Source organism: Pan paniscus, chromosome 2 (genome assembly GCF_029289425.2).
Source record: "Pan paniscus chromosome 2, NHGRI_mPanPan1-v2.0_pri, whole genome shotgun sequence".
Lineage (NCBI taxonomy): Eukaryota > Metazoa > Chordata > Mammalia > Primates > Hominidae > Pan > Pan paniscus.
Genome location: NC_085926.1, coordinates 181,018,767 through 181,033,736, shown reverse-complemented (window position 1 = coordinate 181,033,736; position 14,970 = coordinate 181,018,767). Strand labels below are relative to the sequence as shown.

The 14,970-nt window shown below is 46.7% G+C and overlaps 1 protein-coding gene across 5 annotated transcripts in view; it reads left to right on the top strand.

The window, feature by feature from the left end:
- The first annotated feature begins 3,143 nt into the window (after positions 1-3,143).
- Positions 3,144-14,970, top strand: part of LAMP3 (lysosomal associated membrane protein 3) — a 42,613-nt gene continuing 30,786 nt past the window's right edge. For 2 of the 5 annotated variants that reach the window (XM_055110726.2, XM_055110727.2), the window contains exons 1-3: positions 3,146-4,330; positions 5,210-5,333; positions 13,570-14,279. In XM_055110726.2, the coding sequence (XP_054966701.1) occupies positions 5,285-5,333; positions 13,570-14,279 (759 nt within the window). In that variant the 5' untranslated portion in view covers positions 3,146-4,330; positions 5,210-5,284. Of the gene's footprint in view, positions 5,334-13,569; positions 14,280-14,970 lie in introns of all 5 variants that reach the window. The other 3 variants (XM_055110725.2, XM_055110728.2, XM_063602616.1) reach the window with 3 other exon arrangements.

Genomic DNA, 14,970 nt, shown 5'->3' with positions numbered 1-14,970 from the left:
CATGGGGGCTGGTCTTTCCCGTGCTGTTCTCATGACAGTGAATAAGTCTCATGATATCTGATGGGCTTATCTATGAGGGGTTTCTGCTTTTGCTTCTTCCTCATTTTCTCTTGCCGCCACCATGTAAAAAGTCCCTTTCGCCTCCCACCATGATTCTGAGGCCTCCCCAGCCATGTGGAATTGTCCAATTAAACCTCTTTTTCTTCCCAGTCTCAGGTATGTCTTTATGAGCAGCGTGAAAATGGACTAATACAAGTCTTAACCCCAAGTATCTCAGAATGTGACTACATTCGGAGATAGGGTCTTTAAGAGGTAAAACGAGTTCAAAGAGTAGGCACTAATCCTACCTGACTAATGTCCTTATAAGAAGGAGAGATTAGGACAGACAAAGGCATGCACAGAGGGATGACCATGTGAAACAAAGGTGTCTACTAGCCAAGGAGAGAGGCCTTAGAAAGAACTAACCCGGGCCGGGCGCAGTGGCTCACGCCTGTAATCTCAGTACTTTGGGAGGCCGAGGCGGGTGTATTACCTGAGATCAGGAGTTTGAGATCAACCTGGCCAACATGGTGAAACCCTGTCTCTACTAAAAATACAAAAATTATCCAGGTGCAGTGAGAGGCACCTGTAATCCCAGCTACTCGGGAGGCTGAGGCAGGAGAATCGCTTGAGCCTGGGAGGCAGAATTTGCAGTAAGCTGAGATCGCACCACTGCATCACAGCCTGGGTGACAGAAAGAGACTCTGTCTCAAAAAAAAAAAAAAAAAAGGAAAAAGAAAAAACCAACCCGGCTGACACTTTGATCTCACATGTCTGGTTTCCAGAATTATAAGAAAGCAAATGTCTGTGGTTTAATTACCCAGTCTGTGGCACTTTGTTATGTCAGTCCTGAAAACTAATGTAACCAACCATAGTCTTGGTCAAAAAACAAATATCAATAAATTTGTAAGATTTAAGTCCATAATTATGTTTTCAACCACAGTGGAATTAAAAATCAATAAAAGAAAGATATCTGAAAAACTATATGTTTGGAAATGAAATAATGCTATTTTAAATAACCATGAGTCAAGGAGATAGCAAAAGGAAATTAGGAAGTATTTCTAATTATATGAAAATGAAAACATATTAAACTTGTGGGATCCAGCTAAAGTAGTAATTAGAGGGAAGTTCATAACAGTAAACCTGTTTATTAGAGATGAAGAAAGATTTTATACCACTGGCCTCAACTTTCATCTTTTTTTTTTCTTTTTTTTTTTTTTTGAGACAGAGTCTAGCTCCTGTCACCCAGGCTGGAGTGCAGTGGCGTGATCTCAGCTCACTGTAACCTCCACCTCCCGGGTTCAAGTGATTCTCCTGCCTCAGCCTCCCAAGTAGCTGGGATCACAGGTGCCCACCACCACACCCAGCTAATTTTTGTATTTTTAGTAGAGATGGAGTTTCACCATGTTGGCCAGGCTGGTCTTGAACTCCTGACCTCAGGTGATCCTCCCACCTCAGCCTCCTAAAGTGCTGGGATATCCCAGGCAAGTTCCATCTTTGAAAACTATTGAAAGAGGAGCAAATAAAACACAAGTTAAGTAGAAGAAAGAAAATAATAAAGATCAGGTAGAAATGAATAAAACAGAAAACATAAGAACAATGAAGGAACTTGATGAAATGAAATTTTGTTTTTTTCTTGAAAACATGAATAGAATTGATCAACCTCCAGCCAAACTTATCAGGGAAAAAAGAGAGAAAATACAAATTATTAATATTATCAGGGAAATAAGAGAGAAAATACAAATTATTAATATTAGTAATAAAAGAAGTGACATCACTACCTATACTACAGATATTGTAAGACAAGGGATTGTTATGAAAAGCTTTATGCTAATAAATCCAACAACTTAGTTGAAATAAAAAACTTTTTTTTTCTCTTCTTTTCTTTTTTTTAGACGCAGGGTCTGGCTTTGTCACCCAGGCTAGAGTGCAGTCGCTTGATCGCAGCTCACTACAGTCTTGACCTCTCAGGCTCAAGCAATCCTCCTGCTTCAGCCTCCCAAGTAGCTGGGACTACAGGCATGTGCCACCATGCCCAGCTAATTAAAAAAATTTTTAATAGTGGCATCCCTGTGTTGCCCAGGCTGGACTTGAACTTCTGGCCTCAAGTGACTCTCCCACCTTGGCCTCCCAAAGTGCTTGGATTATAGGCATGAACCACTGTACCAGCCAGAAAACGTTTTTTGAAAATAATAAACTATGATACTGCGATATAATAATATATCTTTGGTCTCTGTCCCAGTTTCTAAGACAGAGCTCCTAAAATCCTTATATATCAGAGTTCTAGGAGAATCTTTTGTTTTAATACTTGGTCTTTGACCCTGGTTCCTGAAACAGAGTTCCTAAATCCCTTGGAATTTCCAGGGTAAGAGGAGCAGCTTTATTTTATTTTATTTTATTTTTGAGACGGAGTCTCCTTCTGTCGCCCAGGCTGGAGTGCAGTGGCGCGATCTCGGCTCACTGCAAGCTCCACCTCCTGGGTTCACACCATTCTCCTGCCTCAGCCTCCTGAGTAGCTGGGACTACGTGCACCTGCCACCACGCCTGGCTAATTTTTTTATATTTTTAATAGAACTGGGTTTCACTGTGTTAGCCAGGATGTTCTCGATCTCCTGACCTCGTGATCCGTCTGCCTCGGCCTCCTAAAGTGCTGGGATTACAGGCGTGAGCCACTGCGCCCGGCTATGTGCATAAAATCCTAGACTCTCAAGGCAGACAAGATTTATGGTCAGGTTTCGGTATTTATTATCTAAGTGACTCTGGGCAACTCCCTTCTTTGTGCTTAGTTTCTCCATCTGCGAAATGGGGCAGCGATAATAACAACAGTGTCCATATAGAGTGGCTATGGCGCTTAAATGGAATAAGAAGAGTGCCTGGCACACAGTCTATACCCACTTAATTATCGTCTTTTGAGTAAACTGTCTCAAAGATCAGAAAGCAGGTAGTTGCTGAAACTAGGTTGACTGGCACAAGTTAACCCTCACTTTTCACCATAAAAATTCCATTCTGAAACACACTGCAAGCTTTGGTTAAGTTGACTTGATTAGAGTGTTTGGAGCAACATAGTAAGATAAAATAATTGTAGCCAAAGTTATTTTTCAGAAAATAATTTGAGGCTAAGCTGAAAGCCCTCAATCTAGTGATAAGGAGGGTCTCCTAATATATTGCTTAAATGTGTATTCCCCACTTGGACTCAAGCCCTGTCAAAACATCGTTGTTTTGACAGACAATCCAATTAATAGAGGAAAGAGATAAGACATTAAAAGGTTGCCTGTCAGCGTTGTTGAGCCGTGGGCCGTGGCTTACACCTGTAATCCCAATGGTTGGCTAACGCAGGAGGATCGTTTGAGGCCAGGAACTCGAGACCAGCCTGGGCAACACAGCGAGACCTCCTCTCTACATAAAATAAAATAAAATAGCTGGGCGTGGTGGCACGCGCCTTTGGTCCCAGCTACTCAGGAGGCTGAGGTGGGAGACTCACTTGAGGCCAGGAGGTCGAAGTTGCAGTGAGCCGAGATCACGCCACTGCACTCCAGCCTGGGTGATAGAGCGAGACCCTGACTCCAAAAAAAAAAAAAAAAAAAAAAAACAACGATATTGTGTGTTTTTTGTTCCAGGATTTTCTGGTCTGTAAAACCACCTGGGGCCAGGCGCAGTGGCTCACGCTTGTAATCCCAGATCTTTGGAAGGCCGAGGCGGGCGGATCACCTGGGGTCAGGAGTTTGAGACCAGCTTGGCCAACATGGTGAAACCCGGTCTCTACTAAAAATACAAAAAATTAGCCGGACGTGGTGGCGCACACCTGTAATCCTAGCTACTGTGGAGGCTGAGGCAGGAGAATCGCCTGAACCCAAGTTTGCAGTGAGCCGAGATCACACCATTGCCCTCCAGCCTGGGCGACAGAGTGAGACCCTGTCACAAAAACAAAAACAGAAACAAACAAACAAACAAAAACAAAGAAAGAAAAAGAAAAAAGAAAATAAAAAAACACACTGGGAGTGGGCATTATTATGTCCGTTTTACAGCTGAAGAATCCAAGGCTCCGAGAGGTTCCCCGACGCCGCACGCCGGGGAGTCGGCAGCGCGGGCTCCCAGCCAGACCTAGCGCCTCTGGGCTGTGCTCCTGTTGCTTCCCGCAAACCGCGGTCCTGGCGAGGCCTGGGCGTGGAGCGCGGCTGCCGCAGACTCCCTGGGAAGACATGCAGTCAGGGTGCTTAGGGGTTTTTAGGCTCCTGCTCGCCTAGTGGCTGGCTTTCTCCCGGCTGAGAAGCGTCTCCGGGTTCCCAGAAAGGTACCCGAGCTGTTAGAAAAGAGGAGACCCTGGGCCGGGCGCAATGGCTCACGCCTGTAATCCCAACACTTTGGGAGGCCGAGGCGGGCGGATCACAAGGTCAGGAGATCGAGACCAGCCTGGCCAACAGGGTGAAACCCCGTCTCTACTAAAATACAAAAATTAGCTGGGCGTGGTGGCGGGCGCCTGTAACCCCAGCTACTCGGGAGGCTGCAGCAGGAGAATCGCTTGAACCAGGGCAGTGAGCCGAGATCCCGCCACTGCACTCCAGCCTGGCGACAGAGCGAGACTTTGTCTCAAAAAACAAAACAAAACAAAAGAAATAAAAAGAAAAGAAATAAAAGAGGAGACCCTGGCCGGGCTTGGTGGCTCACGTCTATAATCCCAGCACTTTGGGAGGTCGAGGCGGGCGAATCACGAGGTCAGGAACTCGAGACCAGCCTGGCCAATGTGGTGACACACCGTCTCTACTAAAAATACAAAAATTAGCCGGGTGTGGTGGCGCGCGCCTGTAATCCCAGCTACTCGGGAGGCTGAGGCAGAAGAATCGCTTGAACCCGGGAGGCAGAGGTTGTAGTGAGCCGAGATCGCGCCACTGCACTCCAGCCTGGGCGACAGAGCGAGACTTCGTCTCAAAAAGAAAAGAAAAAGAAAGGAGGAGACCCAGGGTATGAGCGGAGGAGGCCGGCGCTGCCGGGACCACGCGCGTGCGGTAAACGGTCCCAGAGGCCCGGGCCCCGGCGGCTGCGCCGAGTCCCCGCCCCTCCCGGCTCCGTAGGGGTAGGAGGGGGCCGGCGGAGTTTCCCTCCCCGCCCAGCGGCCCTGGGCGGGCTTTTCGGCTGCTTCTCATAAGCAGGTGGTTTCGTTTCTCCGGCACAGGTAGGTTTCTCCGGCACCGATTCGGGGCCTGCCCGGACCTCGCCGCACGCTGCAGAACCTCGCCCAGCGCCCACCATGCCCCGGCAGCTCAGCGCGGCGGCCGCGCTCTTCGCGTCCCTGGCCGGTGAGTGGCCCTCAGCGCTTCCCGCGGTGGCCCTGACGTGTCGGTCCCCTTTCATCTAAACGCACTCTGGAGTCCCGGGCGCCACAGGACGGGCTGCACAGGACGGGCTGCGGGTAGGGAGGTGTGGCGCGTCCAAGGGCTTCCCAGCTGGAACTTGTTTTCCGTGAGTTACTCAGAGCGGGTGTCAACCCCAAAGACAGTGACACTGTCCCTCGCTTCCAAAAGGGTTCTGGACACCTTCTCAGGGAGAGTTTGTAGAGGTCACTCGGATTTAAGAGATGGAGACCTGAGCCAGGGCTTAGGAATGGGAGTCTTGGCTTTGTTATCCGGGAAAAGCGCTCCTGTCTTGCTTTTCCTTGCATCAGATGTGGTCTGACAGATTGTGCCATTTCAGAAAGGTGTAGGACAGAGTGTCAAAGACTTTTTTTTTTTTTTTAAATGATCATTGTACTTCCCATCCCAGATGCCGTCTGGGACGCTGAGTTTATGATTATTTTATGATCCGACCCTCCGCTTTCTCCAGAGCTTTCCCCCCTAGACATTGAGTCCTCGGGTGCTGTGGTGTTGTCCCTGTGATGAAGTTTCCTGGTTACTCGAACGTCATGAGATAACTGTCTCCGTCCCTACCGCCCGGCTAACATGCTCAAGCAGGGGGCGCGGTGGCCCTTGCTTGTAACATGAATGCTAGGAATGTTAGGGAAGAGGTGAGAAGGGTCGTGCCAGCTGCCCTTGCCTAGGCAGTTCTCCCCTGCGCCACACTTTCAGACTTACAGTTTCAGGTTCTTTTAGGGGACAGAAGAGGAAGTCATCATCACGCTTCGCAGGGCAAGCTATTAAAAAAGCAAAACAATCTCAGCCTAGCGGTAACCCACAGTGACCTGTATGTGAGCGCTCGTTGAATGGATGCATAGGCTCAGAAACACAATGGTATTGACAGGCCAGGCGTGGTGGCTCACACCTGCAATCCCAGCACTTTGGGAGGCTGAGGCCGGCGGATCACTTGAGGTCAGGAGTTCGAGACTAGCCTGGCCACCGGTGAAACCCCGCCTCTACTAAAAATACAAAAATTAGCCGGGCATGGTGGTGGGCGCCTGTAATCCCAGGTACTCGGGAGACTGAGGCAGGAGAATCACTTGAACCCAAGAGGCGGAGGTTGCAGTAAGCCAAGATCATGCCACTGCACTCCAACCTAGGTAACAGAGTGAGACTCTGTCTCAAAAAAAAATAAATAAATAAAAATAAAAATACAGTGAGTATTGACAAATGCAAGGGCAAGTGGAGAGAAAATGCCCACATTACCGGTTCCTTTCTGAGCTACAAATTCTCAGAGGTGAGCTAGGTGAAGGATGCATCAGAGGTTTCTTCCTCAGAGGTGGAGGCCTTTGAGGGGTGGCACGGAACTGGATTCAAACCCTTGCCCTGACCCTTCCCAGCAGGGAGGCCTTGTTCACATCACCCAACCTTTCCGGTGCTCAGTTCCCTCACTGAAAAATGGGGAGAATAATACCCTCTGCTAGGAGTACTGGGGAAACAAATGAGGTAGCACCTGGACAGCAATTACTGCAGTGATTTTGCTCAGTGATGTTAACTCGTATCTCCTGTTTGTCCCTCCAGTCCCTCTCCCATTCACCTCACAACCTGACCTTGAGCCCCTTCTTCACTCAGTACAGGGCTCATCAGCACATGGTAATTAACAATGATGGACATGGCTTCCTGGCACTCTCTGCATGCCAGGCACTGTTCGCAGTGCTTTAATCCACAAAACAGCTTTGTAAGTACTGCTATTGTCTCCGTTTTACTTGCGAGGAAATAGAAGCACAAAGAGGTTAAATAACTTGCCCCTGATCACATAGCTAGCTGGTGACAGAGTCGAGCTTTGAACCAGAGTCTGTGCTCATAGCAGCTAACCTATGTGCTTTACTCATACATCTACTTACCTATAACTTATTTAGTCTCATAAGAACCCTGAAAAGTAGATGCTATTCTTATCCCTATTTTACAGATGGCGGTACTGAGGCAGAGGCAGGTTAAGGAATTGTTCATGGTCTCCCAGTTAGTGAGTAGCATTCCTGAGACTGGCATTCAAGACATCTGGCCTTGGCTGGGCACAGTGACTCACACCTGTAATCCCAGCACTTTGGGATCCTGAGGTGGAAGGTCGCTTGAGGCCAGGAGTTTGAGACCAGCCTGGACAACATAGTGGACTGTGTCTCAAACAAAACAAAACAAAAACGAAGTCTGGCCTTGGGGTTCAGGCTCTACGCTACTGTGCTACATGATCCTGCATGCATAGGCTCAAGAAATCCTTGTTGAATTGGAAATGAGCAAAAATCATCAGAAAGTTTTGCTAGGAGAGACGGAGCTTTTGGGTAAACTCTCTGAGTAATCTTTACCCAGTCAACTTGCTTCCCTGATCTCAAATTTTTCCTCCAGAAAATGAGGGGATTTAAGTTCACGTCAGTTAAGTTTAGGTTCAGTTACACGTAAGAGACAAGCCAAAATAACAGTAGATTAAACAAGACAGTTGCTTGTTACTCTTTCATGTGAAAACATGTCCAGAGAAATTCAGGTCAGTTCTAGTGTGGGAGTGCTTCACTGGAGATCCGTCATTAGGATCCGATATATAGGTATGTGACTTCTACCCTCAAGGCCTCCTCACGGTTCCACATGTTGGCTGGAGCTCCAGCCATCACATACAAGTTGCAGGTTGGTCAAAGGAAGAAAAACAGAAGGGCTGTAGAAAGGCAGTCCACACGGGTGATTGAGCTGCCTTCACCCAGCCTTCCCAGAAGGCCCACATGATCTTAACACTTCCCTTCTTTTGCTAAAACTCAGTCATATGCTCCCACCCAGCTAGAAAGGAGGTTTAGACATAGAACTCTTTATTCCAGGCAACAAGTGCTCAGCTGAAACTTGAGGTACTGTTAGAAAGAAGGAGAGACTGGGTTTTGGAATAGTCAGCCAGCAGTCTGTCACGGGGCTAGTGGCCCTTCTGCTCTAGGGTTTCCTTGACTCTCTCTGCTGCACCCTGCTGGGGCTGCTTCTGCTACCCCTAGAGGTGCCAGAAAACATGCTGGGGGCTAAACTGTGATGCCCTGAACCTGGACATGGCCATGGGGCTCCAATGACTCCCTGACTGTGCTCCTCAGAGCTCTGCAGACAGTGTGTAGTCTCCAAGGCCTGCCAGGCCTGCTCCCTGCTGGTCTCCCCTCCTCACCCCTCCCTTCCCATACCGTCCCTGTGTTCCCGTCATGCTGACCCCTTGCTGTTCTCCAGACATACAAGACTTCTGAAGCCTCTGCGCCCTTACACATTCTCTTCCTCCTGTCTGGAAACCATCTCCTCCTTTGTCTGCCTGAAGAATTTATCCTTGTGTTGGATTCCCACCCTACCCACACTCTCATAGTATCTGGGGATTTGATAAAGACACTTGTCAGTCGGGCACAGTGGCCCATGCCTGTAATCCCAGCACTTTGGGAGTCTGAGGCAGGCAGATCACTTAATCCTAGGAGTTTGAAACCAGACTGGGCAACATGATGAGACTGTACAAAAAATGCAAAAATTAGCTTGACATGGTGGCATATGCCTGTAGTCGCAGCTACTGGAAAGGCTGAGGTGGGAGGATCGCTTGAACCCAGGAAGCTGAGGCTACAGTGAGCCCTGAGCATGCCACTGCACTCCAACCTGGGTGACAGAGTGAGACCCTGTCTCAAGGAGAAAAAAAAAACAAAAACAAAGACAAAAAAAAACACTTGTCACACTGAGAAGTGTGGTTTACTCATGTGTCTGCCTCACAGGGCCCCTGAGAACAAAGACCTACCCCCAGTGCCTGGTACAGAGCCTGCCTGAGAGGAGACCCGTACATACTGTTGAGTGGTGTGGCAGGGAAACCAACCAAAGGCTGTCTGGGAAGGGACTGGCTGTCAGGAAAATACCTAGAAACGATCCCCTGTGAGATCACTGACTTTCTCAGGGGACTGGGCAATGACTCATCTCACACCCACTGGTTGTAGGGGAACCAAAACCTTCTAATGCCTCTTCATGCAAATTTCCATCTAGTGGAGTCCAAGCAATGGATCAAGGCCCTGGGGTGCTTGTTTGCCAAGTCTCCTGAATTTTGGAGAGGGGAGGCTGGGGTGGGGTGGGGTGGGGGTGGGCAGATGAGTGTGTGAACACCAGCACTATGTTCTGTGTATAGAGGGAGGGTCAAGACAAAGTCTGGGCTATGCCTGCCCTTGCTTCTGCCCACTGCCCTCTTTCTAGGCCTCAGACAAACCTGTGACCTTGACTAAACCTCTATAGGGCCAAACATCCCATTTAAAAACTGTGACCCAATTTCGACAGAAATCAGTCACATAAGTGTGGTCATATACATAGACCATGTGTGTGGTCATATACATTATAGAGTAGCTCTCATGGTCTTTCTGAGCTACTTTACAATGCAGAGATACCTACCCCAGTTGAATCACCTGCCTATCTTTTATACCCCACACAGGGAGAGGAGGAGAGTGGGAAGGGCCAGAGGAGGGAAGGAGAAGGGGTGAGAACTATACTTCTCTGACAGGTTCAATCTCCAACACCCATGAACTTGGCACTTTTGGTTGAGCCATTTGCCAGCCCAGCCTTCTGTCTACCACCCAGAGACACACCTACACCTACACACCGTATCAAGACATCTCAACTGCCATCACCTCTAGCCACCCCACCAAGGCTTCCTACATAGGAAGCACACCTTGACCGGGTACCACGTATCTTCTTGGCTTGTTTAGGATGCCGTTCATTTGTGAACAATTAAGTCCTTTTTTTATTTATTTGAGTTCATTCATTACCACTGAGAGAAGAGTTCTAGTTGCATCTTGAGGAAGGCTTTTTTTGTTTTTTTTAAGGGTGCACTACTGAGTTTAGGAAACTGAACTCAGTTGAGAAGATTCTCTTTAGCTTATAAACACCAGCCATACACAGTAGGATTTTATCAAGGATATAATCACTTCCCCAAGAGAACAACTGGCAAGTGTTTTCTAGTCTCCTGGAGGTCTCTGTAGCAATCTTTACTTTTCACCACGAGATATTCCTGGAAGCCACAGTTGAGAGTGAATTCTCTTTCTCCATTGTAATAGTATGAATCTAATGGGGCTTTTGTTGGTGTTTGACCAGAGAACAAGCAATGCGGGTTTTACCCAAATGAATTGCTAAAATAAATCTTCAACAACACTCAACCTCCATTATAATCTCAAAGTGAAAAATCTTTCTCCAAGCTCCATGACATGGGCATAAAAGTTTTACGTGCAGGGATTTTACAAAAGTTTGTAGGTAAACCTATAGCCCATCAAACCTACCACTCTCAAGTATCATGCATTTAACTTATCCAAATGGATATTTTAGATTTTAAAAAAAGACTCTTAAAGAATGATCTCAAATAACTTAATGTCATTAATAATCATCGGTCTTTTTATAAGGTTATCAAGGCAATTTGAACTGGTGCTTTTGTCTTTCCTATTTTGCAAACCAGCTGTACAGAAATAATTCACAGGTCTTACTACTGGGCTTAAAGTTAGAACTTTTCTTCTGGAAAATAATCCCCTTTTCAGCACATGAACTTTTGAAACCCTCACCAAGGATCATCATTATGAGGTTTTCATGAATTGGGGTCACTGGAGGGCACCCTCCTGTTCCTCTCTCCTCTGCTTTTGTGTCTTCTCTCACCATTCTTCCCAGCGACACCCCACCTCCACCACCCCTCAAACCCAAGGGCAAGCTTTGATTCAGATGTACCGGTGCTCAAGTCTCCGCCCCAACTTTGACCAGTTGTGTCATTATGGTCAAATGGCTGAAATTTTCCAAGCCTGAGTTTCCTCATTTGAAAGATGGATAAAGTAGTACCCACCAAAGTGTTTTTGAGAGAAGTTGGTAAAAGATGACCCCTGACCTAAGGCCTTCTATGTAGTAAGTGTCCAGTAACTTGGAATTTTTATTGTTATTAATATGAGAAAAGTAACCACTTAGAAGTGTATTGAATGGAGGAGGGAGATAGAAAAGGCATATATGAATTATTTTTACTGGGTATGAACTTTAGGACTTTGTAAATACTAGCATAGCGTGATCTCCTTTCCCTTTCTCAGCCCAGCACAGGACAGCTCCAGCTCTCCTGAGAGTCTGTGGGCAAACACTGAGAAACCACAAAATTGAAGGGACACAGGCATCTCTCAGTGTGCCTGACCACAGACTCCTAAAGACATCGTCTGTTTTTTGTTGTTGTTGTTGTTTTTGAGACAGCGTTTTGCTTTTATTGCCCAGGCTAGAGTGCAATGGCATGATCTCAACTCACTGCAACCTCAGCCTCCCGGGTTCAAGCTATTCTCTTGCCTCAGCCTTCCAAGTAGCTGGGATTACAGGCACTGTGTCACCATGCCCAGCTAATTTTTCTATTTTTAGTAGAGGTGGGATTTCACCATGTTAGCCAGGCTGGTCTTGAACTCCTGACCTCAGGTGATCTGCCCACGTTGGCCTCCCAAAGTGTTGGGATTACAGGTGTGAGCCACCGTGCCCGGCCCATCATCTGTGTTTTGTCCACTTTTCTGGATCCCTATGTGCCTGGAAGGAGGCAAGGATAGACCTATTCTAGTTGGAAAAGAACGGAGGCCCTCTGCCCTTAAGGACAGCCTCTGGAGAGAACCTGTGACAACAGTAGACACCGTCTGTGTGCTTAATGGTCCATGAAGAGTTTTACTTAAACCAACTCATGTGAGCCTTACAATAATCCTAAAAGGCCTACAATGCTATTGTCCTCATTAACACATTCTGTCATTTTTTCGTTCGACCCATATTTACTGTACACTGTCTATGTGCAGGCACTGATGGTAAAAATGGTACACACAGTTTCCACCTTCACGGTGCTCTTAATCTACTAGGAAAGATCCACAACCAACAAATAAACCAATAAGCAAACATTTAATCAGGGAAAATATTTGGCTGGTACATACTGGCCAGGCTGATTGTTAAATATTTGAATACCATCCCCATATATACTTACAAGTTGTAATTAATGCAGTGAAAGCAATGAATTTAACACTGCAGTGGAGAATCATGGATATGGGGAACTATTTTATATAAGGAGGACAAGGAAGATGCTCTGAGGAGCTGCCATGAAAGCCAGAACACAAAGGACAACCCACCTGAAATATCAGAGCAGTTATGACTTCTCTTTCTTGGTTGAGAAAGACTGGGCCACTCCAAAAGTTAAGTAAGAAAATGACAGGAATTGGTCTGTATTGAGAAAACAACAAGTGACAAGATAAAAAATGGAAAGGACTGTATTGTGAAGAGATGAGTCTCCTGTCATTGGGAACAGTTAAGTCTAGATTGGATGAACACATGGCAAAGATCTGTAGGTGTAATTCAAACATCAGATTAGGGTTTGGGGTGGGGCGCGGTGGCTCACGCCTGTAATCCCAGCACTTTGAAAGGCTGAGGCAGGCGGATCACAAGATGAGTTTGAGACCAGCCTGGACAACATGGTGAAACCCCATCTCTACTAAAAATACAAAAATTAGCCGGGCGTGGTGGCAGGTGCCTTTAATCCCAGCTACTCACGAGGCTGAGGCTGGAGAATCGCTTGAACCCAGGAGGCAGAGGTTGCAGTGAGCCAAGATTGTGCCACTGTACTCCAGCCTGAGCAACAGAGCAAGACTCTGTCTCAAAAAAGAAAAAAAAGATTGGAGTTTGGACTAGATGACTTTTAAGACCCCTTTCAAACCTGGGATTATATGATTCTGTGAAAACTGTGTAACTCTGTAAATCTTTATTACCATCATTCATGCTGCCCCAGCTCTATCAGGTCATACAGCAGCTGTTCACCCAGGAACACTATTTTATGTCAGCTGTCCGGATCCACATTTGAAGGTGGAGAATGAAGAGGCATTGACACTTAGATATCTAGCTGAGCATGATCACTTTGGCGTGTATTAGTACCACACCTCACACAGGCAAAGGGGCTGGGTGCTGTGGAACTGTCATAACCCTGTAAAAGGCATGGATACAACCAGAACATTACAATTGTGTCCTGGGGTTAGAATCTTTGGTGATGTTTGCTTCATTGTTATACCCTTGCAAATTTCCCCCAAGTATAAAAATATGCATGTTAGGTGTTTTTTATGAACAAACATTAAGATGGGGATGGGAGAGGGACCTTGTAAGCAATCGGTTAGTGTTTTTAACACTTTTATTTCCTAATTTTCAGTAATTTTGCATGATGGCAGTCAAATGAGAGCAAAAGCATTTCCAGAAACCAGAGATTATTCTCAACCTAGTGCAGCAGCAACAGTACAAGACATAAAAAAACCTGTCCAGCAACCAGCTAAGCAAGCACCTCACCAAACTTTAGCAGCAAGATTCATGGATGGTCATATCACCTTTCAAACAGCGGCCACAGTAAAAACTCCAACAACTACCCCAGCAACTACAAAAAACACTGCAACCACCAGCCCAATTACCTACACCCTGGTCACAACCCAGGCCACACCCAACAACTCACACACAGCTCCTCCAGTTACTGAAGTTACAGTCGGCCCTAGCTTAGCGCCTTATTCACTGCCACCCACCATCACCCCACCAGCTCATACAACTGGAACCAGTTCATCAACCGTCAGCCACACAACTGGGAACACCACTCAACCCAGTAACCAGACCACCCTTCCAGCAACTTTATCGATAGCACTGCACAAAAGCACAACCGGTCAGAAGCCTGTTCAACCCACCCATGCCCCAGGAACAACGGCAGCTGCCCACAATACCACCCGCACAGCTGCACCTGCCTCCACGGTTCCTGGGCCCACCCTTGCACCTCAGCCATCGTCAGTCAAGACTGGAATTTATCAGGTTCTAAACGGAAGCAGACTCTGTATAAAAGCAGAGATGGGGATACAGCTGATTGTTCAAGACAAGGAGTCGGTAAGTTGGGGCCACAGGACTATAACACTATCTTCAAAAAGTCTGAGTGGAGGTTGCCTTGCTAGGAATGAGCATTCCCCACATCCTGTGTCTTTAAATGAAACCAATAGCTGCGAGCTCATCTCTCTCCAAGGTGCTCCATTAAAAGGTGATTATGTTTTAGGATATACATGAAAATAGAAACTAATAGCAACTGTTTGGAGAGAGGAAGGCAAACAAAAATTTAAATATTCACACCCCTCACTTTTAGCCAACATGGGCAGAGTGTCGTAGAATGTTCAACGTTGATCTCAGCCCCTCCCTACCACTCCAGAAGACTTAAAAGCCTCATATCCTTTCCCGTGAAATGAGAGATTTAAGTCAGATGGTTTCTATGGTTCCGGGCAGTTTTGACATTAATGTGGAAATCCACATTAACAAGAAAACCGAGGGAGAGGGATTGCGATTATTTGATATACTAAAGGAATCACTAAAACAATATTTTCTTTCTTTTTTTTTTTTTTGAGACGGAGTCTCACTCTGTTGCTCAGGCTGGAGTGTAGTGGCACAATCTTGGCTCACTGCAACCTCCACCTCCCTGGTTCAAGAGATTCTCCTGCCTCAGCCTCCTGAGTAGCTGGGATTACAGGCATCTGCCATCACACCCGGCTAATTTTTGTATTTTTAGTAGAGACGGGATTTCACTATGTTG